The 22,616-nt window shown below is 48.9% G+C and overlaps 1 protein-coding gene across 10 annotated transcripts in view; it reads left to right on the forward strand.

Moving 5' to 3' along the window:
- Nucleotides 1–22,616, forward strand: part of Nav1 (neuron navigator 1) — a 243,256-nt gene that overhangs the window by 70,222 nt on the left and 150,418 nt on the right. For all 10 annotated transcript variants that reach the window (XM_040739017.1, XM_040739016.1, XM_040739023.1 and 7 more), the window contains 2 exons: nt 1,842–2,581; nt 6,986–7,089. In XM_040739017.1, coding sequence (XP_040594951.1) covers nt 1,875–2,581; nt 6,986–7,089 — 811 coding nt within the window. In that variant the 5' untranslated portion in view covers nt 1,842–1,874. The remainder of the gene's footprint in view (nt 1–1,841; nt 2,582–6,985; nt 7,090–22,616) is intronic.

A 22,616-nucleotide genomic window follows, 5' to 3' on the forward strand; every position in this document is an offset into this window, starting at 1 on the left:
CTTTGTTTTCCTAGGATGGTTTTCTAGATGTGCCATTGTTCCCAGTAGGATAAAAGACCTGGTGTTCTTACCAACAGTCCATATTATAATTTTCAATAAGATGGTAAACTTGATACCAGCAAATGAGAACCTATTTAATCTGCATTCTTAAAACTTTTTCGTGGAAGCCCAGCATGGTGGCTCATGTCTTTAATCCAAAGCACTTGGGAGTCTGGGATACAGGGATTCCTGTGGGATAGAGGTCAGTCTACTCTGCTTACTGGGTTCCAGGCCAGGCAGGGCTACAAAATTGCAAATGGAACCTTTTGTCTTTGTTTTAGATGACTGCATAATGATTTTGTGAGTTGTTGTTGTTGTTTATTGTTTGTATTTTATTCCATGAAATATTTGCTTTCTAATATTGACATGATAGAGGTTCTGTCTTCTGAGTCAGCAGTTCTTTGCTTTTCATACTTGTAGCAGGCATTTCTTTGTTTTTTTTTCGAATGTCCGCAAAGGGTTGCTTTTTTTTTAAAAAGCCATATAAGGACTTTAACTTTTATGTACCAAAATCTATTGACATTTCCTTTATTATTTCTTTTTTTAAGGATTTTTATTAATATGTATACAGTATTCTGCCTGTATGTAGGCCAGAAGAGGGCACCAGATCTCATTACAGATGGTTGTGAGTCACCATATGGTTACTGGGAATTGAACTCAGGACCTCTGGAAGAGCAGCCAGTGCTCTTAATCCCTGAGCCATCTCTCCAGTCCCCTTTATTATTTCTTGTTTTGCTTGTTTGCTGTCTTTCTATTTTGTTTGCTTTTGTTTTTTCAAGACAGGGTTTCTCTGTGAAGGCCTGGCTATCCTAGAACTCACTCTGTAGATCAGGCTGGCCTGAAACTCACAGAGATCCACCTGCCTCTGTCTCCCAAGTACTAGGATTAAAAATGTGGTGCTTAGAAAGTTTTTTCCCAAAACTAATTACTTCGCTCATTAACATGGCAGAGCTGGGGAGCTGGGGAGCTGGAGTGAGGAAGAGGGAGGGAAGGTGGGAAGGAGAGAGAGAGAAAGAGAGAGAGAGAGAGAGAGAGAGAGAGAGAGAGAGAGAGAGAGAGAGAGGGAGGGAGGGAGGGAGGGAGGGAGGGAGGGAGGGATCATCTGGAAGGGAGGCAGGACAATGGATGATTAAGGCGGAAGAGAAGGGATGATGTGCTGTTGACTGAAGGTATTTGGGGAAGCTTCTTGGACCTTCAGGTGAGACACTCATTTCTGAGGGTAGATGAGGGGGCAGGGAGTGACAGACCAGTTTTGCAAAGGCAGGGTGCAGGTGGGGAATCAGTGGCGAAGACTCTGGGACAGGTACTCAAATCCCCCATGGTTGTGGTGCGGGGAAAAGCAAGGAGGACCAGAAGAGAGGTCATCAACTCGGAGGATAAGAGAGTGGGAGGAGCCTAGGCCTCGTGGAGACTAATACAAACAAGTTTCTGGACTGGAAGAACTGTGGTCTACATGTCACTGGCTGCAACGGCATGTAGAATATTGCATTTCCCTCGGGAGGTATCTAAAGCACTTGGGTACCATGAAAGGTCTGATCCAGTAGCAACTGGGAGGTGATGATCCAGTAGCAACTGGGAGGTGAGTCTTTCTGCAATGGAGAGGAGCAGAGCCAAGAAGAGTTAAACAAAGCTCATGTGTAGAGCATGTTCTCAAAGCCTTTTCACACATAGGCTGACATGCTCGCCCAGAGTCAGGCAGGAAGCCCATGGCTGTCTATCAATGTAGGCACCATCATCGTTATGCACTAGGGACAGGGACTTGGACGTTTACCTGACAGTCTCCTTTTCTTCCATCTCTGCAGGATCCTAGTGCTGCCCTACCTCTGTCGCTGACCATGAATGGGATGGCCAACGTGAATTCTGCCAGCCGCTCATACTATGCCTCCTCCATCCCTGTGCCTCGAGCTTCCTCACAGACCAGGATTCACACCCCGGGCACGTCTCCTCAGCTTCGGCCTCGTCAGGCTGACTTGGCCCTGAGCCCTCAGCGAGCTGTCTCCCCAAGACCGGGCAAGGCTGCAGTTTCTTCCAGAAACTCCTCCCCCAAGGCCTATAGAGGAAGAGGCACCCCCAGGGCTGCAGGGCCAGCCAGGGAGCTAGCTGAGAGTGTGGAAAGCCTCCCTAGTTCCCCCTGGAGCAGCCCCAGGGTAACCCCCAAAAGAGCCCTCTCCAGTCAGACAGGATCCAGAAGAGCAGGGGAGACACAAAGCACTCAGAGGAAGAGGACCCAGGAAGGAATCTCAGTTCGCCAGACCAGGGGAAGAAGCCCACCCCAGGCAAGCTGTCATGGAGAAACTCAAATTCCAGGGCCTCCTGAAGGTCGAATGCTTCCTAGCTGCCACGAAAAAGATCAAAGAGACAAAAATTACAAACCCCCTAGGTCTCTGGAGCCTGATGAAGGAGCTGCTTCAGGAACTTCCTCTCCAGTCTGCAGCCCTGTGCAGAGCAAGAGGCCCTCTCCTACTCAGGGGGCCATTAGCTTTTCCTCCGCCCATCAGCAGAGCCAGCCAATCACAGCCACGGTGGCCCCCTTTCAGTACAGGTGAGTTGGGGAGTGGGCGAGGCAGATAGAGAAAGAGGGGCATTGGGGTTGAGACCAAGGGGCAAACTCACTGAGAACAGAGACTTTGGTACAAATGGCCGGTGGAGACTGCAGGGGATGGCTAGAAACTTGGGAGTGTGAGACAAGACTATATAATCTTAAGTTCTCTGGTTTTTCTCAACGCTGGACCTTGACAACAGAGACTCATGAGGGTGTCTCTAAAGTGGCCATTTCACACTCCTTGGAAATGATGAAACTATATTAGGGTGTTAAAGATGCTTAAGCACCCAGCGCATAGTCAGGAGGGTTCACGGGTGCTTTAAACTTGCCAAATTTGTGTAGGCCATTTGTCACGACTGTGTGTTGGACAAACTGTGTCGTCTTGAGCACTGAGTCTTCAGTAGCTTGAGCAAAGCCTCTGTGCTTCTCCATTCTCAGCATTTTTGTGTCTGTCTGTCCATCTCTCTCTCTCACTTGCTTGTTTGCACCACTTGTCACACAGCCTTGTGCCTGTTTACGTGCATGGCGAATTGGCAGTCAGAAATACTTCTTAAACGGCTAGGTGGGTGCTGTTGTCATTGGCAATTCATTTACAGCCGTGCGGTCATGCCAGCCTCTCTAGCTTTCAGACACAGCAAGTTGAGTGCGTAGAATAACATTTAGCCAACTAGGCTTTCCAAGTAAAAAATAACTCTTTGCTAACATGACCACATTAAGTAAACTAAATTTTAAATACTAATCATTATGTAGGTTAGAAAAGCCTGGGCACAAATTAAACCTCTTCCCGACTATACTCACTTTCTGAGTTTCCCCCATTCCCATGCTAATATAGGAAGTAGCTGCCATTTTGCATTTTGGAGTATATAAAAGCTTGTGCATCAGACCCTGGGTAGTAGGGACCTCTGAGACATCTGAAGGCCAGGTCCCTAGGAGTATCATCCTTCACTAGCGGTCAACTCACATGTGTATAGATCTCTAAACAATTGTGTGCAACCTTATATCACAGTAATAGGTGTTGGGGTCTGGGACAAGGAAATTAATACCCATTATATTCTGCATGTGGTCAGCCTCATTTGTAAGGTTATATTCACTTATGAGCAGCGTGCTTTAAAAGGACATTGGGCCAGCAGTCCCACAAAGGTGTTTTCAGAATGGTTAGAGTTAGTGAAAAAGCTAGCTTGCTCTAAAAAGAGCAGGTCCAGGATGGTCTGTGAGCTGTTCTCAAATATGGGAAAGGCTGTCACGTTGTAAGATGAATTAGTTTGCTTGGGGCAGCTCCAACAAGCTGACTCAGTGTCATGGTGGCGAGGAGTTAGCTCAAGACAGATTTGAGGCCGGATAGGAAGAACTTTCCGACAGCAAGAAAGGCTGACAAACTGACTGTAAGTGGGGGAGTTATATTCCTGCAGGACCCCAGCAGATTCCACAGCCCCAGAGTTCTTAGCCTGACGAGCCCTGTTGCCCGACTGTACCTATTAATGCACAGATGTCCCTCTTTCCAGGGGGCAGGTCACATCTGACCCTTTTCTTTCTCTGCTTAGATTCTGAAGCTAAAGCTGAACCAAGCATAGACACAGGGAGGGTGCTCCTTTTTTTTGTTTCTCATCTGCTGGGTCGAACCCAAAGCCACCTGCGTGCTAGGCAAAGCCTCTGCTACGGAGCCACACTCTAGCCCCAGCCTTCTTTTGAATGACCCCTTCCCTAACAGCTAAATGCCTCCCTGGTGATGGTGCCTTGCTTTTCCTACCTGGCTTCCTTCATTTCAAATTCATTCTTTGGGGGAAAAGTGTAAAGGTATTAAATAGTTTCAGATTTTATATTATCCACACTACAAGTCCCCTGGTATATTTACAGTCTGGCATTTTTCAAAGAGGTCAGAATATTTCCCTCTGAACATTTTAACGCAACTTAAACAGAGCGGTGCTTCCAGCACTCAGCAAACATTGACTGCATGTTTGCATTTTAAACAGACACAGAATTGTTGCTCCTCTCTGGAAAGTGGTGTCCTTACCCCCCCCACCTCCACCTTGCACTTCCCAGGCCCTCAGTTGTGGTTGGAGGTTGGGTCACAGCACGAGTAAGTTTTGGATGGAGGATACCCCGGCATGCTGTAGGCAGATGGGCTAGATCTCCATACACCCTGCACGGCCGAGAGCTGCTGTCATGGGCGAGCTCTGCCAAGAGCTTGGCTAGGCCACTCATCTAAACTCTATAGCCAAGGAGGTGCCATCTGTTCCCTAGAATCCATAGACATCCTGTTTTTGTGGAAATCTACCCTCCACCCTCAACACCCTGGGCTTCTGTAAAACTTCAGGTGTATTCAGAAGCAGAGAAGGTTTCCTCCTCCTCATCTCCAGCCTGGTCTGGGAAACGAATCCATTACCCATCTTTCACCCAGCCTTCCAGTCATATCACTTCAAAACCCTGAGTGTGGTCCTCCCAGTGACACTCATCTGCCTGCCTCTTCCCACCTCCTCTTGATGCCCTTCCTCCTTGGGCCCCAGAAGGCAGGCTGTTCTCTGGCCATCTTCCAGTTTCTGGTCTCACACATCCAATTCCATCACAGCTTCCTCCTTACTCCTGGTGTGTTTTTATAAAGGGCCACCACACCTGCGGCATCATCGTACATCCCCCGCCTACCATTCCCTCACAGTGCACACCTTCAGTCCTCAGGCAAGCCTTGGGTCAGACTTTAGTTAGGAAGGTGTGGTTGGTTAAAGGTGTCAGGAATGTAGGGTCAGTGAGGTCACCGTTGTGGTTTTCCTCTTCTCTGGCTCAGCCTCCCCCTGACTTCTGGTCTACGTTGTCCTGTCCTTTCAGGCTGAAAAATGAGACAAGCCCTGGCATATGGAAGAAAGGGAAGGCAGGTATAGACACAAGTGCAGAGCCAAGAAAGAGCAGAGAGGCAAAGGCCACCTTCCTTCATGCTCCTGGGTCTGGGGTTCCTGATACACACAGATGATTCATTCTTACCGGCCCTTGTAACACAACGATGGCAGCAGACTCGTGACAGTAAACCCTTGCTGTTTCAGGGCTGGTTAGCACCTGTCTTCTCCCAGACAGACACTGCTTAGCTTTTTATATAAGATGCTGTCCAGTGAAACCTTTACTACATATAGCATTCCCTCTCCTCAGTAGGATGTTGTATTATTTTCATAACAATATGTTGCATGTCCATACTAACCTTTTCCAAGTAAACAAATGTCTCATTTCCCCCATCCCTTTGACTTGTACATTTGAGTAAGATGAGTGTCCCCATTATATCAAGCACTTCCCAGAGGCCAGCAGCACGAGATCTCCTCCTTCTCAGTTTACTCCACCCTGCCTTGTGCCCAGCACACATCTGAGGGCTGGCAGGCACACAACACCTCATTGCTACCAAGATGGCTTAGGGAGAGTCAGCAATAGTCACAAACCTTTGCATCAAACCCAGTAAGCAACTTCAGCATGGCCCTTCGTAGGTCATCTCTCCAGGTCCTGATGAAAACCAGGCCCAGAGAGGGGAAGATGTTTGCTTGGGTTACACAGTGAGCTCATGGCAGCGCTGGATTCAGAGTCCCAGACGTAGAGGTATTGGAAAAAGTGAAAACCTAAAAGACAAATTGCAGCAGCACTAGAGACTCCCAGGGTCCCCTGGCCCAGCCTGTCAATTTCCCCTCTTGTCTGCATAGCCCTCCCCCCTCCTGCCAAGCTGCCAAAGGGTCCATTTAGCTGGCGACATTGGGCGGGGATATGGGGGTAGGCGGGACTGCTCTGAGCCCAGGGTAATTGCATGTGAGGAGAGCTCCCACAGCCTTTGTTCCTGGAGCAGTTGTACGAATGGGGCTGTGTTCTGAGGTCTGTGCACTTGGTAGCCAGTGCCCAGAGACCTCGCCCTTCCTTCCTGTTGGCACCATGGATCTAGCATGGACTTGTCCTCCCAGGAGTCACTGTGGCTCAGGCTGAGCCCACCCCTCCTTTCCTGACCTAGTGTGCTTGAGGTGAGCAATTCCATAGAGGCCAAATGCCCTCTGAGTGCCAGGAGTCAGTGGCTTCAACGTCAGAGACAGCCTTCCCTGCGGGTATGCTCTCTGCTGAGCAAACATGAGCATCCTAAGGGCAAGAATCACAGTGGGGCAGAGGAACCCAGGCCTGAGACACTGGGGTACCTTTCTGCTCTTTGAATGATGTATGCTGCTGGGCAGCAAAGGGCAACAGATGTTGAACATTCCAGTGCTCTTGGGGACTCCTTCCTGGCTCAGCCTGATGCTTGCTGGAGTGTCTGCATATACACATGTTCTCAGGAGGGGCTGGCCCAGAGAACTCAGGGCATGATAGAAGAGAGGGCCCAAGTCCAAAAAGGCTTTGCCTAGGCCATAGAGGGGCTTTGAAGCCATGAGTGACCTTTCCTTCTTGGCCCCACAGGTTGCAGACAGACCAGGAGCCTGGCCCCGTTCCTCAGGAAAGCTGGGCCCTTGATGGATATACCAGCCTCCCTGGCAGGACTGAGGACAGCTTTTCCTGCATGGGTAAGTACCCTGGGGAAGACACAGGAGCTGCTGTCTGGACTTTCCTTATCTCCAGGGGATAGAAGTGGCCTGGGCCTAGGGACAGGTTTTTTTCTGTTGTTTTGTGTCAGGACCTCACTAAGGAGTTCAAGCTAGCCTCAAACCTGTCATTCTCCAGTGCTGGTATTATGGATGGTGCCACCACATCCATCTTGGGTCTATCTCTTTTTTTTTTTAAAAGTTTATTTTTTTGAGGAAGGGTCCTACTATGTAGCCCTGGCTGGACTGGCACTTGCTATGTAGACCAGGCTAGTCACCAAGCCAGCCCTAAATTTTTTAAAAATTAAGTATGTACGTGCATGCGTGTGTGCGTGTGTACATGTGTCAGGGCACATGTGGAGATCAGAGGACAACTTGTGAGAATTGGTTCTCTCCTTCCATCATATGGATTCCAGGATTGAGCTCAGGTCAAGCAAGCTTGATAACAAGTGCCTTTACCTGCTGAGCCATCTCCCAAGTCCTCAGGTCTGTCCCTTCACAAGATAATAACCTGTGAACTGCCCTGACAATTTCTTCCATGCTTGACTCAACTCAGGGTAAAGCTGTCAAGTTCAAGAGCACTTCAGGGTCAGGCTAGGAAGCTAGCCATGAGGGGTCAATGTCATGTTTATCCCGTGCTCAGGTTGTGGGAATCTCTGTGTATGTCACTGGGAGATCACAATAGAAAGGTGACAAGCTGGGAGAGTGACAGCCAGGTTGTGGTGAAGCCCAAGTTCAACATGAAGGTGCTGGGAACCCAGAGGGCAGTCCATAGCTACCTGCCTGACACCTGCTTCATTCTCAGGAACACTCTTAATAACAAGTCCCTCCCACACATGTCCCCTTCCCGGTGTCACCCTTTAATCAAAGTGTCACCCAGAGCACTACACTACTAACAAACCCAAAGACCTAAGGCTGACTGGGAAGACCCTTAAATTCAAATTAAGTAATATGCCTCTACCAAGTATGTCCTCAGGTGTTCAGCGTCCCTGGATGAGTGCACGATGAGCAAATAACTAAGTGCCTTGTGAGCCACTGGCTAGAACCTAAGAGAGTCAGATTCTAAAATCCCCCATAGCGTTTAGGTTTCTGTGTTGATTGATTTCCTGGCAACATTAAAAAATAAAAATAAACTGTAGAATTCAGCAACGTGCGTACCAAACTACACGTGACAGCACACTGCAGGAAACTTGCTCTATCTGTCAGTTTCCTAGGCCAAGGGAAATTTGCTCCAGTAAAACAATAAACTTGATTTTGCTTGTGGTGCTGAGGCCGGTGTATGCCAGGCATGCTATACCACTGACACTTGCTTTTAGAAGACCCAGAAGGTTGGCCTTATAGCTTCATCTCTGTGCTCTGCTCCAGTGAGCAAAATTCGAGGTCAGCTCACAGCCTGGCCTTGGCATCATTTGGCAGCATTAGCATACCACTGTATCTTCTCTGTTCCCTGCTGGGCAGGTGGGAAGCCCTTTGGAGCCATCTCTAGAGAGCTTAAGGGCAGCAATCTTGGAGCTACTGCAGAACCGCCATGCTTCCTACAGCAGGCCTTGCAGAGGACAGTCCTGGGGCAGGGCCTGGGCATTTAAAGGGTAACCATCTCCTCCCACAATAAGTACACATGCTGTGGGAGCAGGGCATGGCAGGGGACAAAAGTAAACTGAATTTCACAGGCACTGACAAAGCATCAGAATAGAATGCGGTAACCAGGAAACTATGTGCAGCTCTATTTTTACATTTGCAGTTTTGTTAGCGTAATGGCTTCCTTATGTGTGTACCACATTGTTAGGCTAATGATCTCCATCCACCTAGCCCGGCACTCCTTGCTAATTATGACCCCGTGAGCTGGGAAGGGGACTTTCTTTTCATGTCTGCTGCAGGATGACCCTAGGAAGCCCTTTGACTTGTTAGCTTGGAGAACACCCTCACGGGTAAGATCTGAAAATGTTCTCTAGGTCCCAGGTTAGGCGATCGGTGTGGGGGGGGGCAAGAGCCTTAAACCCTAGAGGGTTTCACACAGAACAATGGGAAGCACCAGCTTCCCCCAAGATACCTAGGGAAGGGGATCAAGGTTCATGGTGCTGCCTGTTGTGGTCCTCGCTAGTTGTCATGGTGACAGACACATCTTTGCTGAGGATCCACTGAGCTCTTTGATGGGTTAGATGGGGAGAGACTTAGGATTTGTCTTCTTTGTGAGGGACCCTACACTTTACTGAGCTTGAAGAAGATGGGGAAGAGAGGGAGAAAGGAAACCACAGTTTACACTCTGTTTTGCTCTTTTACTTCTGAACTCTCTCCGGACATGTCATGAGTCACTCACTTGTGTGCTCTCTACTTAGTCAGCAACTACCCAGTGAGCATTTGCTCTGTGCCAAGCAAACACTGCTGGCGCCACAGAAGAGGAGGGGGCTTTGGTCTGCTTTCAAGGAGCTCACAGTGCAGGGGTTCACTCTGCAAATTCTTTCAGGGTATCTGTTGGTGTCCCTGAAGTCCCACCCAGTGTCCTGCCCATACCTGTTGACAAAGCAGTTGACTGGCTATATCAGACATGCATAAAACATGCTGCAGTAGACCCCACAACATGTGGAACAATGAGTTCATTGCTCTCTCTCTCTCTCTCTCTCTCTCTCTCTCTCTCTCTCTCTCTCTCTCTCTCTCTCTCTGTGTGTGTGTGTGTGTGTGTGTGTGTGTGTGTGTGTCTTTTGAGACAGGGTTTCTCTGTTGTAGCCCTGGCTTTCCCAGAACTCATGTAGATCAGGCCAGCCTTGAACTCACAGAAATCAGCCTTGCCTCTACCTCCTGAGTGCTGGAATTAAAGGCATGAGCCAGCACCTCCCGTCTTGCTCCTAGTTATTGATCATATTGTTTTAATACTAGTATGTGGGAGATAGGCAACTTTAAGCTCAGATATCACCCCTGCCTGTTGGCGAATTCACTGTTTTTGATGAGCAAGGGATCCAGAATGAGCAGTCTGTTGCTCATGCCTCCCCCGTGAGCCAGGTTTCCTCTCCCAGCTGAGAAGAAGCCACCAGTCTTCCTTTTCTCTTCCCATAAGCATGGGGGAGGTGCAGGGTCCTAGAAGGGAAGAGAAGGAGAATGCCAGAGTTCTCTCTGCCATATACCACTCTGCCTGGAATAGAGTCCAAATGAGCATTCTACAACCCTCATGTAGCAGGAGGAATCTTTCCCATCATGCCTTGCTACCATGATGGGGTGTTTGGGGATGCCAAAGACTGTCCACAGCCAGCTGTTCCTTCTGCTTTTGCCCTGGGGGCAAGAGTCTAAGACTCCAGTGCACAGGTGCTTATGTGTGTTCCCTGACTATCCCAGGGTCCACCTGGCTCTTCCGGGGACAGCTTGGGGTTGGGCCCATCTAATCACACTCAGCACTGGCTCTCTCTGCAAGGCCATCATCAGATCTTAATTTGAATAGGCAAGGGAACCAGGGCCGACTCTGCCTCATGCCCGCACGTGTGAGTGAGGCTGTGTTCAAGACTAGAAAGGGTCGCCTTGAGGTTTACATGGATTCCTTAATTACTTCCACTCTGTGGCATGTTTGAATGAGTGCTAAGTGGACACACACTAAAGGGATCTTCTCTCACAGAAGCACGTGTCACCGGGGAGCCAGTCAGAGACTCCTCTCTGCCTCCTCATATGGAAGTTGATAAACACATAGACCAGGAGGGGACTGTGCAGCTGGCCTCCTGCTGGGAGGTTTTACTTGTTGTCTGTGTCTTTTCCCTTGGCGAGCAGACTCTGTCTTTAAGCCACAAGTTCACGTGTTGTCGACTGGGGTGCAGAGTGCTCCTTCTAAGTGGTGTATCTGATGTGACTTAGTCTGGGGCAAGAGTGAAGTATGAACACTGTGCTCTCTGGGATAGCATGAAGAGGTTGTTCTGAGCTTATTGCTGCAGCACAGAGGCGAGGGCAAACATCAAAGAACACAGTGAGGAAAAGCTCCAACAGCCCCTTATAGTTCCCTCGACCTTGGCCTCATTTTCCCTGAGGAGGGATCAGCCTTATGTTCATGATGGACAGTGAGTCAGCAGATGGACTGAAACCAGCAGCATTGCCTCCCAATTCTCAAAACACTTAAGATAGTCAAATGATAGGTGGCCATCATTTATTGAAGCCTACTATGTGTAAGCACACACTCGGTACTTCTTACACAAAGTTCTTTGTGAACACAGTGTGGCTCTTTAAAAATGGTCTTACTCTTGCTAGAAAGGAAACACCTCAGGCTCTGAGAAGCTCTGAAACCTGTCTGAAGACTGTGTCAGGATTTGAGCCCTGCTTGTCTGCAGGTCATGCCCTCCTCCTCTCATCCCCTTCCCTTCCCATCTGCCATCAGGACTCACTATGGTAACTGCACGAGGTCCAAGCTCGGCCCAATTGCTGCAGACCCCTGCCAGGAGGCAGGGAAGAAAATGGGGTCATAGAACCACACACCTTGCTGCCATCTCCCTCAGTCCTAGCAGGCCCCAGGATGTCACTGGCACCACTGTCACTCTAGACCCATGTCATTTCATGCTGAGTTCACACTGCTGTACTCCCTGTCCTCTGGGGACTTCTGGGCCAGGATAAGCCTGATGTCCCAGCCATCCGTGGAGAGAGACATGCCGACAATTGACCAGAAAACAGAGCAAGCATCAAGTGGATGATATCCGTTGTGCTCCAGGGCTGTGTCCCCAAAGGAGCAGAGGAGGCTGCAGTGTGGGCGGAGCCCAGGAGACCCTGTTTACATAAACACAAAAGTCATCTGGGACCAAGCAGGCTTCCAGGAGTTGGGGTGGGAGGGTGTAGCACTTGTAGCAGCAGCTGACACTTATTGTGGCTTTCTGTAAACCAGGCATTGTTGTAAGCATATTTAATCCTCCCAACAACTGCAGCAGTGCCGGAGCCTCTCTGCTTGCACAGAACCTCTCTCTGCCTCGGTTACCTTTTGCAACTGGGCATGGTGGCTCGCACCTGTAATTTCAGCACGTCAGTGGTGAAGGCAGGAAGATGGGGATTTCAAGGTCATCCTTGCCTAAACAGTGAGTTTAAGACCAGCAGGGGATATAGGAGACCATGCTTTTAAAAACAGTATTAAATAAATGAACGAATGAATAAATAAATCTTCCCCTAAGGGATTGTGGGAATTAAGTGCTTCAACATAGGAAAAGTTCACAGAAGAGAAGCCTGATACATAATAATTATTTAATATATGTCCAGTATCATTTGTTATCAAGCAAAACGCTGTCCTCATCACCCCACCTTACAGATGGGAAAACCGTGGTACTGAGCAGTTAAATGATTCACCCAACTTGGCCCATTCAGGATATGAACAGGCAGCAATTTACCCTCAGCCGTCTATGCTATGACCTCAGTGAAGAAGAAGATAGGTTGATTCCAGAGAGGAGGCAGTGCCTGAGGGAAAAGCAGGGGAATGGCTAACATGGCCGAGCCAGGCTCTACAAGGGGCCCAAAGGCAGAGGCTGGTGAAGGAAGGTCATCTGAGGTATCCGCCAGAGTGGATTGAAATAGAAAGAGAAGGATCTGGATTCTGCTGCCTTGGAGCGGGGAGGGGAAGGGGGATCGAGAAGACGGAGTGACTCCTCCTGACAGCATTTGGCTGGCAATGAGATTTATCTCCAGAGTAAATTGAACTCAGTAGGAACAATGTTAGCAAATATCAAGAACTGTAGAGGCTGGGCAGCCTGAAGTTCCCTTCCCCATGGTTGCACTGGGTCAGGCCCGCCTCCCATTCTCTCTACTGCAGGTATGTGAATGGCTCTACCGTGTTTACCACTTTGGGTTTCCAAAATACAGCATGTAGGGTGGAGGATACCTCGTTTTCCTGTTCTCTGCTGCACTAAGAAAACCAAAGCCTCAACCTGCCTAACTCCAGAAGGGATTCATAGTCAACATCAACCTTGTAATTAAACTCTTACTATGTACCAGGTACATCTTAGAAGTTGGAGCAAAATTTGCAAAAGCATCTGTCCTTGTGGGGTTTATGATGCAGTTGGGAGCAGTTTAGCACACAGTCTGTGCAGCTATACGGGATCCACAGAGCATCCCGGAGCTCCGGCCAGTGTGTCCTGTCCCAGAGATCAGGAGCTCTAGCTTCATGACACCTCTGAAATGACCAGCAACAGTAGTGCCACAGTTCCAGGCTACAGTCCATCATGGTGGAGAAGCCAAGCCATCAGGAGCAGTTACCAGAGAGCAATGAATGCATACACACTTGTGCTCATTTGCACTTGTGGCCCTCCCCTCTAGCTACCTATGAAGTTCAGGATCTCCTGCCCAAGAAACCATCCTGCCCACAATTAAGATGGGTCTCCCCACCCCCATGGGTATGTCCAGAGGCCTGTCTCCCAGGGGATTCTAAGTTCTTGTCACATTGACACCACCACCACAAATAGTCTAGGGCCATCCCCCTTCGTATGGAGTCCTTGCTACTTGGAAGAAGAATAGACACTAGATGAATTAGCAATAGACCTTTCTCTGTGCTTTTCCTGGGAATGACACCCCTGCCCCCATCCCAGATCCTGTCTATCTGGGACTTGGCTTCATCGTGATTGCTGTAGGGAAATTCACTCTTTAACTGCAGACAACTGCTTCAATTCCCCGACCCCCAGAAAGCCCAGTCCTTTGTTTAGCTATTGTGGGCCAGTGGGCTGTGGGCCTAATTCTTAGGAATCTCCCCAGCCCAGCCTCTATCTTGCCCAGCAAAGGCTGCCCTTAGTATTTCTCTACTGTGAGCCTTGGTATTTCTACTGCTTCCTTTGTATTTCTCTACTGTGATCTTTCTGGAAAGCTCAGGTAAGGACCTGTAGGGGCTTTGTCTCAAGGAATCAAAGCTGTCCTTGTCCCAGTGCCTCACAGAAACTGGAACACATCCTCCCACACCCCACATGGCCCTTTTGGCAAGAGGATTAGAGTCTCTGGTTCTGCCCCTCAAGGCTGGCTACTCAGCAGACTTACACAGAAGGAGCTCCAGGACAAGGCCCTGAAGAGTGAGTAACAGACACAAGAGCCAGGACAGCAGGCATTGTCTTTCCATCCTGTGTGTGACCCTGAGGGGACAGGAATGCAAGACTTCAGAAGAAACTAAGGTAGGGCCAGTGAGTTCCAGATCACTCATCCCAGAGTAGGCAAAGCCCTGGGAACAGGAGAAAGTCACAAAATAGTTGGCCATATCTTCTTTTGTTTTGTTTTTTGAGACAGGGTCTCAATATATAGCACTGGCTAGTCTGGAACTTGCTATGTAGATAGACCAGGCTGTTCTGGAACTCGCAGAGACCTGCCTGCCTCTGCCTCCCAAGTGTTGGAATTAAAGACATGAACCACCATACCAGGCTGTACTTTCTTTTAGGGATCTCACTGCCAGTGAGGGCAGAAATAGGGAATGAGAGTGTTCTGCAGTGTAGATGGGGCCCAAATAGCTAAGGGAACTCCTAAGAACTCAGCCTCAGTGGAAACAGGAGCAGGGATGTGGAGCCTGAGACTCCATACTCAGCAGGTCCAGCCAGGGGCAGGATGCTATGAGCTCACTGCATCCTTCCTGCTGTAGAGGCTGGGTTCATGTGGAGGCGGGAGGAAGCGCTGAAGCTACCCGGGGATGAAACAGGACTCTGAGAAGGTGAGGTTCTCATCATGGCTCTGAAAGCCCCACCCACTGCACTGAGAACTATTTCTAGGATTTGCAGCTGTTTTTCTGTGCCAAGTAATTGCCAGTGATACCGGTTAAAAATAATTGAAATATGAATCCATGGCAGCCCTCCATGTAATGCTGTGTCTTATTGAGAAGCCTAACAAAAACTCTAATAAAGCACAAAGATGTCAGTGGGCCAGTGAGGGTAGCCACAGAGTGGGAGTGTCTTCTGTCTGGGCAGTGCTTGCTCAGGTGTCTCTAGGCCATGTCCTGTTAAGGTGGGTTACAGTTTCTTTATGCATCCACTTAACTTTAACAGTTTGAAGCTCCAGAACCTCCTTAAGAAACCCATGGGCATTATGTCTCACAGACAAAAAGCCATCATCTTGGCATATGGCTGATATTTGGTGACTTGGTCTACTGACCTCCTAAATCTGGTCTGTGGTTTATTTATTTTCTATGGTAGGATGTCACCCATCAATGGGTCAGCAAGACAATCTCAGCTGTGGGCCTTGTGTTTTCCCTCTGTTTTGGGGTTTTACTTGGCCCTCAGTGAGGCAATAGGGTTTATTACAAATAGGTCAGTTATTTCCTGAGGGAAAATGTTGCATAAGACTGTCTATCTCCAAGGTCCCATGTAGCCTTGTGATTCAGCTGTGTGAGACTCTGCATGGAGTATCTGCTTTGACTCTGGGCTAAATCATAAAAAGAGGATACATGCTTACACAAATAGTTTGCCTGTTTCGACTGAATGTATAGTCTCTCTCTGTCTGTCTTTCCACTCTCTTCTCCCTTTGCCTATCTCATGTCAATGGTTGCCATGACAACCGATCTAGGTTGGTCTTGATCTATGGACCATGTAAACTAGGTGATACAGAGCTCATCCGAGGCTTAGTGTGCAAGGACCATTGCTGCTATATGTATGAGACAGTTGCACAGTAATATATAGGACACATGCATGTGGAAACATTTGGACTTCTTGTTGGCCAGAGAAGCAGGGTATGTGGTTTTAAATGAGTACAATTTCAGACAGATGCCCTAGATTAGGTATCTCTTCCTGCTTTTCCCTTCTGGAAGTCCTAAGGGAGGAGGAAGTGGAGACTCCATACCCTCTCGCCCTACCTAATTTACAGGACCAGTGGAGGTGCATATAACACAGGCATCTAACGACATGTAGCAAGTCCAGAAGAGAACCCAGGACCCCCAAGCTTCTGGGCTGTTAGGGTCACTGGGATTGAAAAGACAGAGTTCATGAAGCTGAGACCAGAAAGAGACTGGCTGTAGTATTGTCACTTCCTCTGTCCACAGGATGCCCCCTCTATCTCCTCTCCCTGAATTCAGTGGGCCAGTCCTACTGTGACTGTTATCCTAGGTCCACTCTAATCTCTGGTGCAGCAAGTGTAGTGGTACAGGTATCCATCAGTAGGACCCTAGGCTCTCACACTATGGCGCTCCATGCTTCTTGGAACAGTATACAGTGTGGAGCAAATCTCCAGATAAAACTGCACGTTGATGAAGGATGTTGTGGAAGATTGTAGGACCCTAATAGGATGGCATTCGAAGTCTAATTATCTCGGGTACCCCCAGTGTGGTCTTGGTCATTTCTTTCTCTGTAAAATGAAGATAATGAGACTCCCTGACTCATAGGGTCTATGAAATAAGATACAGAATGTGTGTGAGAGGGCCCCTGGTACTTGGTTCCTGTAGGATCTCTTGCCCTCCGTTTAGCAAGCGTCACTGTGTCATCATCTTTTTTTTTTTTTTTTTTTGGTTTTACGAGACAGGGTTTCTTTGTTTTGGAGGCTGTCGGTCCAGCCTGGCCTCGAACTCACAGAGATCCGCCTGCCTCTGCTTCCCGAGTGCTGGGATTAAAGGCATGTGCCACCAACACCCGGCCATCATCTTATATAGGAGGATTTCAATTCAGTGGTAGAAGAAGGTCTGGGCCCTGGGATGCAAGTAAGCAGAATATGATTGCATAGCTCTTGACTACAATCAGCAGGTAGGAAAGGCGCAAAGTTGTGTGGGGCAGGCAAAGATGGCTGAGCAAGGATGCTTTGCAAGATGCATTAGACCTGAATGCATATGGAGAAAGGCCAGGCAAAGCAAGCATACAGGGATGGGATTAGACCTGGATACTTGCAAGCAGTAGGGGGCAAGGTTGCCAGGAAATGATGCCAGAGTGGTGAAGGGCTTGTGGCGGCACAGGTCTGTGTGGCAGCTAGGCCCCAGAAGGTGGGGTGGTCCTTATCTGAAAGGTCACCCAAACGGCTAAGTCAGAGATCCTCCTCCTCCAGATCACAGAGCTGTAGCTATGAGGGAGGGGCCTCCCTGCCTGCCCATCTTGAGCCCATACCTCCCACCTCCAGGGCAGCCCTCCGAGAACCAGCCACCAGGAAGAAAGGCTCCATGCTCAGGGGTTCAGCCCTGGGGTGCCTGAGGAGTCTATGGCTGGAAGAGGGGTCTGTCCTCTGCCCTTTCACACCAGATCTAGAGCAGGCTCTCTTAAACAGCCTTCAACCCCTGTTACCTCAGGTCCTACAGACCCCTGGAAGAGGGCCAGTGCCTCCCCAGACTTAAGGAGATGTCTATCTGGCTTCAGGTCCTGTCTCCTCTGTGACCAGAGATGACTTGGTTTTCTTCTTCAGGCCTCCTTGCTCCTCTCTGCACTACCCCTATCCTGTCAGTGTTGGAACTCAGAAGGGGAAGGCCACGCCACTGGGGGTTTTAAGGAATGCATGCTGCGGCTTAGGGTTGATCCACATTTCTGTCACCTTGGGATTGAAGCAGTGGTAGGTTGGAGGTTGACTAAGGTCTAGAACCCTGGTTCTATTACCAGCTTTCAGCTTGCCAAGCCTCATTTTCCCTAGTAGACAGACAATAGACCAATGTAAGAGGACTTCCTGGAGAGACTTCCTGGAGCATGTTGGGGTGTGTGACATTGCTGTGTCCATTATTAACTTTTCTTGTTGCACATAGGAGTAAATGGTGGACTCTAGTCCTAGTTTAGTACTAGTTTGTGTGCCAGACAGACTGGGCTGTGAGAATACTTCAGACATACTTGCCCCTTTCTCTCAAAAGTGCAGCTAAACTGCCCCACACCTCTGTACACAGCAGACGTTTGGGGGCAGGAGGTAGTCTCATAGCTAGATGTCCCTAGGTCACTCCCTAAAGATATGGAGTTTCCTGTGAAGGAGACAAGGACAGGGTCAGTGGCCTCCTCCTGCCCCGGGGCTACAGAGAAGTGAGAAACGATTTTGCTGGGCCACCATCCCAGAGGCCTGGCTTCCACTCCACACTCCAGCTGTGCTGTCTCTCACCACAGGGTACTGAGAGGTCACTCCTGTTTACAGGCCCCACACATCTGTTCTGAGTCACGCATTCATTCATCTAATCAGTCGTCATTCACCAAATATTCCTGAGAGCCCACTATGCGCACAGGACTTTGATGGCCTTTGAGGACAAGTTCAACCAAAAAATGGATTTTTAAAACACAAATAAACGCATGATGAATGATGGCTACAGATGTTAGGAAATCATAACAGTGGCTGCACGGGATTGTGGGGAGAGGTGGGATGCCATCCTTAAGGGAGGAGGGAGCATTCTCCTTCACAAGGGGTTGAGGAGAGCTGGCTTTGGTGGCACACGTGTAATTTCAGAATTCAGAAAAGACTACAGCACGAGCATACTAAGTTCAAGGCTAGCCTGGTGAGACCCTGTCTTAACAACAGCAACAAAGGAAAGCCTGTGGTGGTGCATAACCGGCAGATCTTTGAGTTCAAGGCCAGCCTGAACGAATTTCACACACCCAGGGCTACACAGAGAAACCTTGTGTCTTGAAATACAAAAACCAAACAAAAGAGAAATTCCCATTCAAACCTTGGGAAAATATTCTTGATCCCTTTCTTTCCTACATACCCACATTTAACCAAAGAGAAATTCTAACGGCTCCAATGCATACCATTGCTGACCAATTCTCAAGACCACCATCCCCGTCACCATCGTCTTTCAACTGGATTCACCACTTCAGCCAATGACCCCCACAAGTGGCCCCCACATAAGACTCAAAGTGATCGTTTCCCAGGGGAAGACAGGTTTCTCCCGGCCCTGCCAGTGTTATCCCAGATGGCAAGCCCTTATACAAAGACCTAAAAAGCCTTCTGTGACCCACTTCCTAGCACACCTCTTCCCACTCTCTGCAGCTTCCCTTCCTTTTCTGTCTCTCCAGCCTTTTATCTTCCTTTAAAATGCACCAGGAGTTTCTTATTTCTATTTTTTCTCTTTCGCATTTTAACGCCTATTTTGTGTGTGTCTACAGGAGCTTGGGGGACAACTCTCAGGAGTCAGTTCTGCCATGCAGGTTCTGGGAATGGAACAGAGGTTGTCAGGCTTAGTGGCAAGTTCAATTATCCACTGAGCTGTCTTGCTGGCCCCTCCTTAGTGCTTTTAAGTAGCTGGTATCTCTAGATAATTTGCTATCTTTCCCATTTGAATATAAACTGCATAAGGACAAGAATATTTTGTTTTGTGTTCTGCTACCCAATGGACCCTGCACTAGCCTGAGCAATGGGAAGGGGATGTCTAGAGACTTGGTGTTTAAACACCAGCTGTTTCCATAGTCTCCAGCATGGCCTTGTGCGCATTCTGAAGTCTCCACTGAGGGACAGAATGACATAGGGAAATGACCCGATAGAGTGTGGGGAGCAATAGACAGAGGGCATTCTATAGAAATGGGGGTGCCAGAATCTGCTTGAGAAGTGACGAGAAGGCTTATCATAGGAGGATGAGCCCAGACAGCCTTAAAGAAAGAGCTTGTCACTTTTGGGGGTTGAGGTACCCCCAACCCTAACCCAGGATGGACAGGCTAGGCTTGCAGTCACATGGTTGGGTTTCTAGTCCTTGTTCTCTGGATCCTGACTGTTTTCCCAGAAACAAGAATGCTGCCTGTCCCCAGACTCTGCCCTGTGCTATGTGGGGAGCAAAGTGTGGACTCCTCGGCTCACTCTTCTCTCCCTCACACTCTCTTCTTCCAAGGTCACCTTTCAAGGTCATCGGGGCAGGAACAGTCAAGCTCTCATTTCTGCTTTCTTCTCTCTTCTTTTGCCTTCCTTCCAGCTCTGCTAACACTATCATATCAGGCAGAGCCCCAGACCACCACCCCCTCACCCTGGGTTACATCATTTCCAGTCACAGGGGTATGAGAACGTGAAGTCCCATAGCATGCCTTTCCCTGGCCCAATGCCTACATCTTCATTCCTCAAATTTCGTCAAGATATCAGTCAACAAATATGGTCAAATTACACAACCTATTTCCAGTACAGAAACTGGCAGCAATGGGGGTATCGAGCTTGCTTTAGGAGACTGAGGAACTGAAGATATAAATGATTCCAAACCATCCCCTTCCCCACCTCACCAATAGGAACTGACAGGGACCAGCCCTCACATAAGTTTACTGACATCATCATCACCCTCCATCTGCCCAGCCCATTCTCTCCCTCATCTTGCCATCATCCCTTGATGACCACTGGTCTCCATGCAATGAACCACTTGAGCAAAGGGGGAAATGACTGATGAATAGGAGCTCAGGGTTGACCTTGGGAGTAGTACAACATGACAGAACCCCTTCTTTTCAGGAATCACTGTAGCAAAGGCTCTGTACACACCAGCTTTATCGATGGATGCCAGCACGGCTGTTGCCACGGCAGCCGAGCATTCTCACTACAGAAGAGGATGGTTGGGAAACTCAGAGGATGTGAAAAGAATAAAAAAAGAGTGAGATAAAGGTAGAGGTGGTATTAGGGAGCCTTGGCATATCCCAAGATGCCAAAATGCCAAGGCAGTATTTAAAGGGACCACAACCTGGCCATGGCAAGACCCTTTAAAGGCAGCAGGAGAACTGGCAGTGAGTTAGCTCATGACTGTGCATAGACAGCATTTTACACCTCAGAAACCGACAGGTGATGTGCTGTGTGGGAGGGAGAGGGACCCAGACTTAGAAGGTAGGAAGGGGCGGTACCTCTCTTCTGATAAGAACAGGTACCAACTTGATTTCATCCAAAGGTCTGAGGAGTGGCCTACCCTTTATCTGCTCTGTCTTCTAAAGAGAAGCAGAATTTCAGGGACTGTTTGTTGAAGGAAGAAAAGGGATTGAGATTGGGGAATATGATATCCCATGAGGGGAGGCTCAGAGGAACAAAGAGGAAGAACTAAGCTAACACACCGAATCAAATGAAGGCGTGAGACAGCCATGGTGGAGGGAAGGTGGGGTCCCGGGGGCAGTCGGCATCCGGGGCAAAGGAAATGCAGGTGGCCAGAACAACACATGGCCTAGGGTTTCATAAAATGTTGAAGGCTTTACTACAGATATGGACAGAAATGAGGGGTCAAGTTAAGCCAGGTGCATTGGGTGTAGCAGTAGACATGGGTGGATGGACACAGTGTTGTTCAGCCAGGATGGCAATTAGCCAATTTTGTTAGCTAAGGCAGAGATGAAACCGTAATCGGCAGGGGGGGGGGGAGGGGAGGGAGGACTACCAACAACAATCAAGAACTTGGCAAATCAGCCCACAGATATCCTTTTCCATACTGCAGTTTTTAGAGAAAGCAACATTCCCATATGATTGAATTGGGGAAGTCTTGTATAAATTAAGGAATGACAGATGGATAAGAATGAGGACTTTAAGCCGGGCGTTGGTGGTGCATGCCTTTAATCCCAGCACTCGGGAGGCAGAGGCAGGAGGATCTCTGTGAGTTCGAGGCCAGCCTGGTCTACAGAGCGAGTTCCAGGACAGCCTCCAAAACAATACAGAGAAACCCTGTCTCGAAAAACAAAAAACAAAACAAAACAAAACAAAAGAATGAGGGCTTTAGAAATGATGGTGTGTCTATAATCCCAGCACCCAGAGGGCTGAGGCAGGAGGATCTCCAGTTCCAGTTGTTTGTGACACTATTACAAGTAGTCTGTGGGATCAGAGATGTTCTTTCTCTTGCTTGAACTAGGAGCTTGAGGGTAGATTCTCCATCTTTCCTGGGATCTCTAAGGCCAGCTGAAAGTCCACTGATCTTGTCAAACACCTCTCTGCTACACTCCCTGTCCTAGAAAGGTTTAGAGACTCTCAATCCAGCCCTGGGATGGAGGAAGTTAGAGTCTCCTGGGCTCTGGTCAGCACCTGGTGTCCAGCCTTCAGCCCTCAGAGTCGTTTAACCATTAACACCTACTCTGGGCTGGTGTGGCACTTGGCGAGCTCCCATGCTGATGGAACGGACATATCCAGGATCTTTTTAATTAGTTCTGCAGCCAAGGGACTGATGAAGTCTCCTCTGAGTCCTTAGGTTTCCAAAGCCCCTTTACCTAGGAATCTAGTATTACAATGTCTGTAAGAGTGACAGACAGCCAGAGAGCTCCAATGATTTTGACAAGGTCACGTGATCAAGTGGTACTCAGACGCCTGCTCCCAAGGGTTAACCCCTTCCTTTTGCATCCCAACCCCCCTTGGTCCCTGTTTAAACCACCCTGTCGTGTACTGTGTCCCTTTCCTTCAGGGCTTATGAGGGTGAATTGTGCCCTAGAGACTAAAGGTAGAAAGCGAGTTTTCCTGGGGGAAACCAAAGGTAGTTTGTGGGAACTTCCCTGAGGCTCTGCCGGTTTCTACCCAAGACCCTGTGGGGCAACTCTTTCACAGATAACCCTTTCTCAGTACCTTTACCTGTACCCCTAAATCTTCTCCACGGATACAGTTTCCCGGATGCAGTACCCCATCTCTCAGCAGGAAGCAAGGAGAAAAAACTGGTGGGATCCTTTCTGTGCCCCCAGGGCTCAGCTCACAGACACCTCCCCCTCCCGAGCCAGAAATAGACACACTGTCTCCCC

Source organism: Mesocricetus auratus, unplaced genomic scaffold (genome assembly GCF_017639785.1).
Source record: "Mesocricetus auratus isolate SY011 unplaced genomic scaffold, BCM_Maur_2.0 Super-Scaffold_100676, whole genome shotgun sequence".
In the NCBI taxonomy this organism is placed as follows: Eukaryota; Metazoa; Chordata; class Mammalia; order Rodentia; family Cricetidae; genus Mesocricetus; species Mesocricetus auratus.